The sequence below is a fragment of the Suricata suricatta genome, chromosome 10, assembly GCF_006229205.1.
Source record: "Suricata suricatta isolate VVHF042 chromosome 10, meerkat_22Aug2017_6uvM2_HiC, whole genome shotgun sequence".
Classification (NCBI taxonomy): Eukaryota; Metazoa; Chordata; class Mammalia; order Carnivora; family Herpestidae; genus Suricata; species Suricata suricatta.
The window spans coordinates 33,085,650-33,098,007 of NC_043709.1; the positions used below are offsets into that span (position 1 = coordinate 33,085,650).

General features: G+C 35.0%; 1 protein-coding gene across 2 annotated transcripts in view; it reads left to right on the forward strand.

Annotated features, from left to right (window-relative positions):
• SLC6A15 (solute carrier family 6 member 15) overlaps nt 1–12,358 on the forward strand; it is a 43,437-nt gene that overhangs the window by 13,787 nt on the left and 17,292 nt on the right. For both annotated transcript variants that reach the window (XM_029954198.1, XM_029954197.1), the window contains exons 2-4: nt 6,757–7,223; nt 11,177–11,334; nt 11,692–11,818. In XM_029954198.1, the coding sequence (XP_029810058.1) occupies nt 6,935–7,223; nt 11,177–11,334; nt 11,692–11,818 (574 nt within the window). In that variant the 5' untranslated portion in view covers nt 6,757–6,934. The remainder of the gene's footprint in view (nt 1–6,756; nt 7,224–11,176; nt 11,335–11,691; nt 11,819–12,358) is intronic.

Genomic DNA, 12,358 nt, shown 5'->3' on the forward strand with positions numbered 1-12,358 from the left:
CAGTTTCACTATGATATGTCATGCCAAAGGTCGATTCAAATTACATCTTAGGGGGTTCTTTGTGCCTCTTGAATTTGAATGACTATTTCTTTTCCAAGATTTGGGAAATTCTCAGTTATAATTTGGTCTAGTATCCCTTCAGGACCTTTCTGTGTTCCTCTTCAGGAATTCCTATGATACGGATGTTGTTCCACTTGATTGTGTCACTCAGGTCTCTAATTCTCCTTTCCTGCTCCTGGATTAATTTCTCTTTTTTTCAGCTTCCTCTTTTGCTATAACTATATCTTCTAATTCACCTATTCTTCTCTCTGCCTCGTCAGTCTTTGAGGTGGCTGCCTCCAGTTTGTTATTCACCTCATCTGTAGCCTTTTTTAACTCATCACACCTATTTTCAAAGTGCCTAGTAATTGTCTCAGTTGATTCTTTGATGCTTTTCTCAACCCCAGAGATTAATTTTATGACAAGTTTTTTAAACTCTTGATCCAGTATGTTGTTTAGATCTGCCTTGAGCAGTCCTGTGGCTGTGACTTCTTCCTGGAGGTTCTTTAGGGGAGAGTTCCTTCATTTTGTCATTTTTGCTAGTTGTCTGTCTCTTGTCACCTTTAGAAAGCTCGCTGTGCACTGTGTACCTGTTAATATTTCTCTGTTAAAGGAGGCTTATTGACTCTCCAGGGCCTGTCGTTTCAGGAAATATTCTTTTAATTGTGTCTCTCAGTTTCTCTTGTTGTGGCTTTGAATATTTTATTTTCCTACTCAGCAATATTTGGGACTCACCGTCATGCACACTTTGGCTTGTTTCTTGGTGTAGCCCTAAGAAGGAAAACAGAGAAATACAGAGGGATCAGAAGCACACAAACGCACAGACAAATCAAACAAACAAACACATTAAAATGGGGAAAGAGAAGAAAGAAAATGGAGAGCAAAGAGACGAAAAGAAGGGAAGGAAAAAAAGAAAAAAAAATAAAGGAGGTCAGAGATGACAAAGGACAGTGGACAGCCTAAAAGTGTATGACCAGTTAAGGGGAGAGGTAAGGATGAGATACAGGAAAACGTATCTGGATTGCAAGAAGGTAAAAAAGGGGAGAAAGGAAAAAGGAAAGTAAGGAGTAAAATTTAAAAAAAAAAATTAAGGAAAAAAAGAGTAATAATAAAAAATAACAACAAAAAGGAGCAAAGAAGAAAAAAATGAAAATAAGAAAAAGAAAAAATATAAAAGAAAAAAAGCAGCAGTTCCCCCTTGTAGATAGGTGTGGTTTGGTTTGGTAGGTCTAGGAGGCTGCTCTCAGAGGCTCCGCCTTGTTATCTACAGAGATTAGAATGGCGGCACGCCAAGCTCCGCTGGAACTAGGGACTGTAGGCCACTCCAATGAGTCTGATCTCCTTGGGCAGCTGTTGCGCCTAGTTGTATTTTCCAGGCCTGCCTTGGTTCAAAGTTCTAGTCCATGCACTTTTATGCTACCACAGATGAGATGTATTTGCTTTGGTGGCTGGCTTCTTAGGGGGAGGAATCAGTTTGTCTTGGCTCAGGCAGGTATTTCAGCTGCCCCTGCCTGAGGCAAGATGCGCCGCAGGGGATGAAGTGCACACCGTCACAGACACAACTGTGATTCCCAACCCCCAGCAGGGATTGGATGGCGATTGGGTTGGGGGATGAATGAGTTTCTCTTGGCTTTGCGTAGCTGTTGCCGGAGGCACTGGGCACTGCCGGAAATGAGCTGGAAGCTCTTGCAACCTGAGCAACCGCCCAGGCCTCCACCACTGCCAACTCCCTGCTGGGATCACGTAGGTGTGGGCCCTATTTTTTCCCTGTTGGCACCCAGGATTCGGGATTGGTGCAGCCAGTGCTGGAGGCGAGATGCGCCGTGGAGATGAGGTGTGTGCTCCCGCTCCCAAAACTGAGGTGGAAATGAGCGCCCCTGACACCGCTGCTGCTGTGGCTGCTGACTCCCCGCCGAGATGGCACAGGGCTAGAAGCTGTTCTTTCCCTTGCACCACCTGGGTTTGGGATTTGGGCTACCCAGCAGTTATCTATGGAGTGAGTTTCTCTCTCCAAGTGCGGTTAAGCATTCTTTACCTCTTCCCCCCAGACAGTACTATGAGTGTGTTCAGTCTCTCTGTCTCTTCCCTTTGTCTCTTGGGCTCTGCGCACTTGCCCTGTGTTGGGCTGGGGCTCCCACCTCCCCTGCCCATCTTGGGCTGGCCCATTTTCCAATCTCCCCAGTTCGCACTCACTCACTCAGGTATCTTTGAGGTTCTCTTCTTTCTGGAGTCTGTATTTTCTCCTTCTGCTCTTGCAGATGAGAGTAATGTCCTTCTCAGTTTGATAGATGGGACAGACGAAGTTTACAGAGCTCCTTTCCTCGCCACCATCTTGGTTCCACCCCTTCTGTATTATTATTATTATTTGAAAATATGAATATAAGCAAAACTTATCTTAATTAATATTTTAGTATTTTATGTTATATAAATATTATTTTCTTGCCTGAGTACACCAATTTGAAGTTTGTTGTATCACACTTACCTGATTTCTGTTTCTGTTAGCCTTTTCTCAGAATTACTTCAAAATATTTGATTCTTTTAATTCTTTTTGAGAAGTTTCCTTGAATCTATTTTCCATGTCTATGGTTGTACCTATGGAAGCTTTTATTTGTTTCTAATATGCCTTTTTTTCTTATAATGAATATTCCAATTTTTGTATTTAGTATTCATCCACCTACCTTTTTCCTTCCCATTCACCTTTTATATCTTTTGAGTTTTTTTTTTTAAAGGGGACCTTTTAATCTTTAACTTATTGAATCTCTGAGTTTTTTTTAAATAAGTAATCTACTTGAAACTCTAGAGTACTCTGTTCCCTGATATATATTTTCCACCTTTGTCTTTTGCTTATGTTTCTTTCCCTCTCAACTACTACCACTCCATCTCCCTGGTCCTATATAAAACCCTTTCATTCTTAGTAATTACTTATCTTTGAATGTGTAGAGTTCTATCTTGTCACACTATTTTATAAAGAAATTCATGCCATTCAAATGGAGCCTAGATTGAATGGTCTGGGAAACTCCCCATCTATAATTCAGATTTATTCTCTGGACCAGTGGTTGTCAAATTTTTTTCAAGATAGTCAGAAATATTTTAGGCTTTACAGTCCATACAAAGTGACTCTGCCATTGCAGTACAAAATTAGCTATGGAAAAGATGTAAATATGTGGGTACAGCTATGTTCCAATAGAATTTTATTTATAAAATAAGACAATGTGTTGTCTTTGACCTATGGGCAATATTTTTTTGACCTTGGATCCTGAATATCTGTTGCTCAGGGATAGACAGGAGGCCTTTACCAGGTAATGATGTAGACTGCTAATACAACGCATAGGTGCAGATGAAGTGCAGTAAATGATAGCTTGATTTGTCACAGGAATGGTTGGTGCTGACTTGGCAGAAGCTGTGCAGTTCCTTGAAACTGATCATCCTACTTCTTGTGAGACATGTAGAGTACTGATTCTTTATTACTTTCCACCTCACTTCCTTCTTAGACACTCCTGTTTCATTTCTTCTTTTCCCAGATGTAACAATGACCAGTATACTTTCGGCAATAGTCATCTTGGCTTTTTATTCTCTTTTTAATCTATATACAAGGCCTACTTTTATTAACTAGGATTTTCAGGTAAGCTTTTAGCATCATAAAAAATGTTATCTCTTAAAAAAGTTGGGTCTTGAAGATGTGAGATTAATTTGACTTCCAAATTGTTGTCTTGTGTACTAAGTTTTTACATATCCATTCAGAAACTCAATTTATATCTTTACATTGGTTTTATGCAGCCTCTTAAAGGAATTTCTCTGACTCAGTGAGTATAGGTCCTTGGGGTAAAAAATCAAAAACATCAAAAAACAATCAAATGTGTAATAATGCAGAATACTTGTAGTTATTATACAATATTATTCTATCCTACTTCTTTGAGTTCATTCACTGGACAACTTTAAACCTTGAGAGTGTGAGATGAGTAAGATAAAACCATTCTTCAGGAAAAGCTTATGGCCTAGTGAGGAGAGCTCTAAATAAATTCAACAACCTTTTTAGTATATTGAATATTATAAAGGTTGCCTAGGACTATTGTACTATAGAATCTGTATATATAGTTAGATTTCATATATTAGATATATTTTAGGCATTTACAGTATACCATTGTATTTAAATTTTGTTTACATTTGACATTGATTGTTTTCATGGAAAATATGAACTCTGAGTACTCTGATAGAAATTTAAAAAAATTTTTAGTATCAATTTTTGAGAGAGAGAGACAGAGACAGAGTACAAGTTAGGGAAGGCCAGGGAGTCAGGGAGACACAGAATCCAAAGCAGCCTCCAGGCTCTGAGCTGTCAGCATAGAGCCTAATGCAGGGCTTGACCCTATGAGCAGTGAGCTCATGAGCTGAGTTGAAGATGGATACTTAACCAGCTGAGCCACCCATGCACTCCTCTGATAGAAAATTTTAAATGTAAACTTTGCCGAAGCATATAGTATGTACATTGGTATGAGAATTCATTGAATAACTAAAAAACATTCAGCAGTGTCCAACGCTGTTATTTTTCATTTTATTTTCTTGTTTGTGTATTTCTTTCCCGAAAAGACTTAGAAATGTATAGAAGAAATACTACAACTTCTGAGATATTTAATCTCGGGGAGCTTCATGAGTAACATTGTCTTAAATTTTTATTTTTGATATTGTGGGTGTTTTTACTCTCGTAGTATTTCTAAACTTTGATACATTCCTTGCCATTTTATTTGTATGGGAAAAGCAAAAAGAAAAGCTGATAACCTTATTTTATTGAAGGAACTAAGGCTGAGTGGGATGACTATGAGAATTTATACAACTAAGAAACAAAAGAACTAGGACATAACTCCACGTTTGTCAGATTAAATCCAATATTAAGGCCAATATGTATCAGGTTTTCACTGTGCCAACAACTTATTCTTAGATAATTCAACAAATGTACACCTTTACATAATTCTTGTCTCACAATTTCCTATATGTCCGGTTGTTTCTTCAGCAAAAACTATTTGGAAAATTAGCTTATTTCAATTTTTCAATGGCTACATTTATTCATTTACTCAACTAATATTTACTGAACCCTCAGGGAAAATAAAGCAAATTAAACAAATATAATCTCTAACCACTTAAAACTATTTCCACATTAAAAACTTGTTGGTCTCTTTATGATACCACCATGAGAAGTTTTTTACTTATCCTAGAGATGTATCTATTATTTAGAGTATTTTGAGAATGCTGCTTTTTCAGAATTTTCTTCACAGTCTAACTCTTAATCTTCACCAAATCCTAAATGAGTGTTTGCTCTATATATTTTAGTTGGGAAACAACTGAACACCTCCAAACCTAAAGGCAACTAATAAAAAGTTATATGGCCAAGTTAATTCCTCTTTTTTCCCTTTTTCATTGAGTCACCCAGCCCCCTGTCTTGTTCATGAAGATTATACATTAAAGTATGATGAGCTATTTCTCTGACTTTCAATGTAAATCTAATGCAATTCCATCAAAGAATTCTGCTTTTTTTCCCTGGCAACAAATGGCAGACTTCTTGGGATATTATTTCTAAATCTCCTGACCTAATCTTGAAGAGAAGCATTCAGATGTTTAGTCACTTTTTGAAATAAACAATCTCACTGGTTTGCAGACGTACCCTATAGACTTACTTGGGTCTATATTTGAACAGAGAAAATGATATAAGATATAAAATGAAATAAAGGGAAAATGCCAAGGTGGTGGCAGTATGTTTTTTGGGTCATTTGAGAGAATATTTACACAAATAACAATTTATGCCACTTCCTGCATCTTTTTATCCTATTCCTTATGTTTGGTGTGGCTTCACTGTATTCCTGCCCAACTATAATGCTGCTTTTATGCAACATTTCTGAAGTCTCCATAGTAATGATGTTGAGTCACATAAATTACGCAATGTAGTGTAATTGTTTGGAATGTGCCTTTCACTGTATCAGATATAAGCTCCTTCAAAGCAAATATTGTATAATTGGTGAATGTTTGTATCCTTGAAATGTAGCCTGATTACAGTTAATATCAAGTGAGTGAACAGATGAATACATGAACAGAAGAGATTCTGTATAAGAAACATTTATAGGGATGACATGTAATTGCATATGTAATTCTATGAGGAATAAAATAAGGAATGTACTTTAGTCAGAAAGGAAAAAGGGAAGAATTAAGGGAAAGGAATCACAAAATTTTAATTGCTAATGAACACCAATACAATATTGAAGTATATCTGAAATCAAAGTAGATTTATGTAAGAAGAAAGAAATTAGTTTAAAAAAATGTGTCTGCGGTACGTGGGTGGCTCAGTTGGTTAATAAGCATCATACTTCAGCTCAGATCATGATCTCATAGTTTGATAGTCCAACCCCTTTTCAGACTCTGTGCTGAAAACTCAGAGCCTGGAGCCTGCTTCAGGTTCTGTGTCTCCTTCTCTCTCTGTGTCTCCCTCTTTCTCTCTCAGAAATAAATAAATACATAAAATAAACATTAAAAGAAAATGTGTCTGATGCACATGTGTACTTTACAATTTTTATACTCCTGTTAACATTAAACTATGAAGGGCCAAGGACAGTCATGTATGTGTCTTATACTCTGTAGAAAGAGTTTTTGTCATAAAAAGTAATAATAGAGTCTTCAGTATTTTAAATGTTTTTCTCATTAAATATTGTTTTTCAATTTAAAATTTTCCAGGCACCTATAGAATATTGAACATACAGGTCTAGGATCCATTAAGACTCTATCACCTTGAATCAAGGATTGATTTGATACCTTCCTCCATCTTTTATTCATATCAATTAACATCTTTCAAAAAATAATTGACAATTTACCATAAGAGAATTTAAAAAAATAATAATACCCACACTTTCCAATGCCGAAGAACAGCAAGGTGGTGAAAAGAGAATTAGATGATGAAGTTATTGAGTCTGTCAAAGACCTTCTTTCCAATGAAGACTCAGCTGATGATGCTTTTAAGAAGAGTGAACTAATTGTTGATGTTCAGGAGGGAAAAGATATAGATATTGAAGAGGAATCGGAAGTTGAAGATGAAAGACCAGCTTGGAGCAGTAAACTACAATACATCCTGGCCCAAGTTGGATTCTCTGTAGGCTTAGGAAATGTGTGGCGATTCCCATACCTATGTCAGAAGAATGGAGGTGGTAAGTTTTGGGGGTTTTGTTTTTGTTGTTTGGTGATATGTTGCTAAGTAAATTGTAATTGACTGTTTCAAATAGCTCCTGTGGTTGCTGCAGTCTCTTTATTTCAGAAAGCATGAATTCCATCGTAAAGCCAGGGAGACTCCTTTGTTGGAAGGGAGCTCACCTCTGTTTTCAGATTAGGTTTCCATAGAGGCAGACGGCTTGTTATGAATACTCAAAGAAACATTTCTTAAGGGTAATACATTCTCAGATTCTTTCTGTGGATATTATCAAACATCTCTAAATTACTGACCTTTCTAACAAATGTTAGAGGCATTCCTTGTGCCTGTCAGTTATTCTCTTTGGAAAAAAACTTAAAGCTTCTGATATAAGACAATACTGGTGAAACAAGTCACAAAGAGTTTTCTCTCCACAATTTATGAACTCTGAATTTGAAATCATTTCATTTTTCCATACAAAAGTTGCATATAACTTAGAATAATCACAGTGTTCAAATGCTGACCAAAATTTTATAGATCCCAGTAGGAGGGATTTAACCAGATAATTAATGTAATACCAGACATTCTTCATCCTTACATATCATATATATTTGATTCCTTTTTTAAATTTGATTCCTAATTCTGTAGTATTTGGGCATATGTTTAGTTTCAAAAAAAAAAAAAAAGAACTTTAAAGAAATAGCATCCTTTCTGTGTTCTACTCCTGAAGCCAAGACTACACTCTATGTTAACTAACTTGAATTTAAAGTAAAAAAAAAAAAAAAGATATTAGCATCCTTAATTAAAAACAAAAAAAATCTCCATCAACATAATCTAGCTTTTTGTATTTGTGTGTGTAATAATAAGAGGTATTTAGCAAAAATTGTCTTAAAATAAAAAAATATATACAAAGGAATGGCTTGTTCATGTTGGAAACAAGTTCTATAGGATCCCAAAGTTAAGTAATGTTAACTAACATTTGGTTTGAAACTTATTATCTATTTAGGTACATGGAAACTGTTAAAATAAATGTAGTTAAAAACTAAATATTAACTGAATTTCATCATCCAGAGGGTAGAAAGAACATTTTGGTGCTTGATTCCAGTTTGTGATAGTTTAGTTGACTGGACAAAAATATGGTTTTATATTTGATATACAAATCAAATGAAATACTATAATCATTCATTTGTGAAATTTATTTTTGGATTAAAAGATAAAAAGCTAAGGTGTTCTGATGACGAAATATATTTAAGATCTTGCTTAGTTCATTCAACCAGGCACAAAACAACAGGTTTGGAAACAGTAGCCTGTTAGACAAATGTCTGAGAGGTAAGAATCCGTACCTCTTGAAGTCAGTGATGTAATGCATTACACATCACTCCACCGGAACTGTATGCTCCTTAGCTCGTCATTAACATCCCGGAGGAATGATTTAGCAAATCAGCTATCAGCGGCTATATGCCACCCTGCTTTTTCTTTCTCATGAGTCATCCCATTTGCCAAGACTAGAAGAAGATGAATTCTGATTTTTAAGCCTTTCACCTTAGGAACCTTATACCACACTGTAAAGGGAGAAGACTGCCTTGGCTGAAGTCTGCCATCCATTTAACACGCATTTTGTTTTGGTGGGGAACTCAAAAGGATTTCATATTTAGAGATCAGTTCTTAGCAAGGGTGGCTCCTCCTCCTTCTTGTCAAGTGTAAAGGGAGCCAAAATGTTCTTCCTACTATTGTTTCCTCTCTACTAAAAAATAATAGTGATATAAAATGCCAGTGGACTTTATCATTTCAGAATCCAAAAGGCTGTACTCAACATGCAGTATAGTATTGAGCCTTACAGGCATTTGAGTAGTATTTTCTGGCTGTTTAGTCAACCAACCTCAGACTAGTTGAGTCTCATTCATCTGTCACTTGAGGCATTTTATGAATAATAGACTAAAAAGTGATAGGCCCCGCATAAGTTGGTTTGTTTGAAGATGTTAAAGTTAAAGTACAATGGTTCAGCTCAATAAATCGTGTGATATAGAAGCTACCAGCTAACATTTGAAGTCAATTTGGCCTTGAAACCTGGCTCTTTCCCACTCTAGCCAAATGACCTTTTCCAAGTTAACTCACGTCTGGTTTAGTTCCCACACTTGTAAAATGAGGATAATAGTGATACTTTACACCTTGGATTCTTGTAAGGAATAAACGAATAACTACAGGTAGCCTGCTTAGAGATGTGCCTTGGCAAATAGTAAATGCTCATGTGTATCTTAGCTATGACTGTTTTTAATATGTAGGTTAATGTTAGAGTAATTTGAGTGAGAAGAAGAAGCTAAGTATCCAATAGCATGTCATGCACGCATAACTGAGGAAAGATCGCCAGTTTTAATTCATTTTCCCCCTCTTTAGTCATGCACACATATATAAATGCATTAACATTCTAGGATTAGGTGCATGTGTTAACATTCCTAAAATGTTCTTTCAGTCCTTTGGGGAATATTTTCAGGTCATTAGCACCTGAAGGTTACTAATCATTTTCAATATTAGATTTTTTATTGTTTATTTTTTAAGGGCACTTGTTGGGAGGAGCACTGGGTGTTATATGCAAATGGTGAATCACTGAGTTCTACTCCTGAAACCAGTACTCAATAAATAAATAAAATTTTAAAGAATTAGATTTTGATATATCTGTTTCATAAGCTCATACATCCATACTTTACATTACATTCCCATTTGTAGAATCAACTTAAGCTGAAAGACTGAAATCCATCATAAGAAAGTAGAGATTTGCTGTGTACGACTATATTAGGGAAATTCTTGTACATGGTCATTATTTCAGAGATATATGCTGAGATAAATAATTTGAAAAAATTAGTGTTTACTTCTTCAGCAGAATAACCACCAGAACAATTTGAACAACTTCTAAAGTCTATTCAATGCCACTAAATAGGTTTTCTTTAAATGGGAAAATACAATAAATGGCTCCTTATATTAATGCATTTGATGCATTGACACCAATCAGTTGCATAATTTACTTGACAGTATCTTGTTGGACGAAACTTCAGATAAGACATTTGAATGTAGGAAGTCCATCATAGAGGTTAATGAATGATTTGCATATGTATTCTTATGTAGGAATAAATGTTTCACATTTAACTTATCAATTAATAGAATCTAATATTAACATTGTCAAACAATTCACATCCTAAAATAACTAGTCATATGTCTTAATTTGAGATTTAGCTATAAAATAACTTTTTAAATATGAAAACCTTACTACAAGGGTTATATATATATATATATATATATACATATATGTATACATGTATTTTACAATAGATATTAAATACCTTAGTGTTTCAGTCATTCTCACCACCCTTTCACAGAATTTTGGAAAACAAAAAATTCCTGAAATATACCTTGTAAATAAAGTATATGTGGGAAAAAATGACATTTGTCTTAGGTAGAAGTTTTCTTTCTTTCTTTTTTTTTTCTTTTTAAATCTTGGCAGCCACTTCTCCCCTGGTGTTATTCAGGGGGAAAAGTCAGCTTTAATACTATAAAATCACATTGACTCTACTTTATCTAATTTGGAATGCATAATTTATATGAGTTTGAGTAAGATTTAATAAATCACTTGATGAGCATTATGTGACTAAGATTTCTAGGAGTTTGTGAAACCTACCTGAGAAAATAATTAATTTTAAGAAATGAATTATTTTTATGGAAAATGAAGTCCTACCCTTTCAATACAATGAAACTAAAAACTGTAGTCTTACTTTTATCAGAATTTTATTCTTATCAGACACCCTTTGTAGCAGTCAAATTTGGGTTTCAAATACCAGAAAGTTTAAAATGATGAAATTTCATTTTCTGTAAAGTCCTTTCTAATTATGATGTATAGAAGTTCAAATATCATCTTTCAGCATCAGTGTATCCTCTCCTGTGACTGTTAAATGTAGTGTATTTTATTTGTTTTTGTCTCTGTAGGTGCATATCTTTTGCCATATTTAATACTGCTTCTGGTAATAGGGATTCCCCTTTTTTTCCTGGAACTTTCTGTGGGTCAAAGAATTCGGCGAGGAAGCATTGGTGTATGGAATTACATAAGCCCTAAACTGGGTGGAATTGGATTTGCAAGTTGTGTCGTAAGTTTCCTGGTATGGTGTATGCCATGCAGTTTTCACAGGGTTTGTTAGTGTGCAGTTTCCATTTATATGAAACTGTTGATGTGTATTTCTATTCAACTCTTTAATTGTGTTTTTAAAAAAAACAGCATCGGAGTTTGCACTAATACACAAACCAAGCTGTAAATATTAATACAGTTCAATCTTAATAATGCATGTTAAGACCTATGGGAGATATCTTTTTAGAAAAGATAAGGTGTTTCAAATAAAAATGAAATGAGGGTTTTTAAAATGTTGAGTGAGTGTTTATGCATTTCATCTCATTTCCAAAGATGGGGCATGAGAGATGTAATCTAATCTCACTGTTTTGTTTTGCAGGTGTGCTTTTTTGTGGCTCTTTACTACAATGTCATCATTGGCTGGAGTTTGTTTTATTTTTCTCAGTCTTTTCAGCAACCTCTACCTTGGGATCAATGTCCTTTGGTGAAAAATGCTTCACACACTTGTAAGACATGTATCATCTGTTTTTGTATATAAAGGTCATAAAGTTGCTTGAAGGCATGAGGTTTTGAGATTTTTTTCCTTTTAAAATAATGTTGAAAAATCAATCAAATTATTATCATAACAGGCTTACCTCACTTTTAGGATTGGCATACTTAGAACAGAGAACTTCGGCACCATATAATTTCACTACCCCTTCCCAAGTTATGTTATTGTGTTAGGGTAAAATATCAATAACCTTTCCATTGTTAACTTTGAAACTTTTTTATTTTATACATCTTTCTTGAGGCCTTACATTTTGATTAAAATAAATAAAATATAACTTCCAGTTCTAAAATAAATAAGTCATGGAGATGAAAGCTACAGCATAAGGACTATAGTCAAGAATATGTAATGATGTTGTATGTTGATAGATGGTAACTACACTCATGGTGAGTATCATGTCATGTACAGAATTGTCGAATACTATATTGTACATCTGAAACTAATTAACATTGTCAACCATATTTCAGTAATACTTTTTTTTTAAAAGGACATTCAGGTA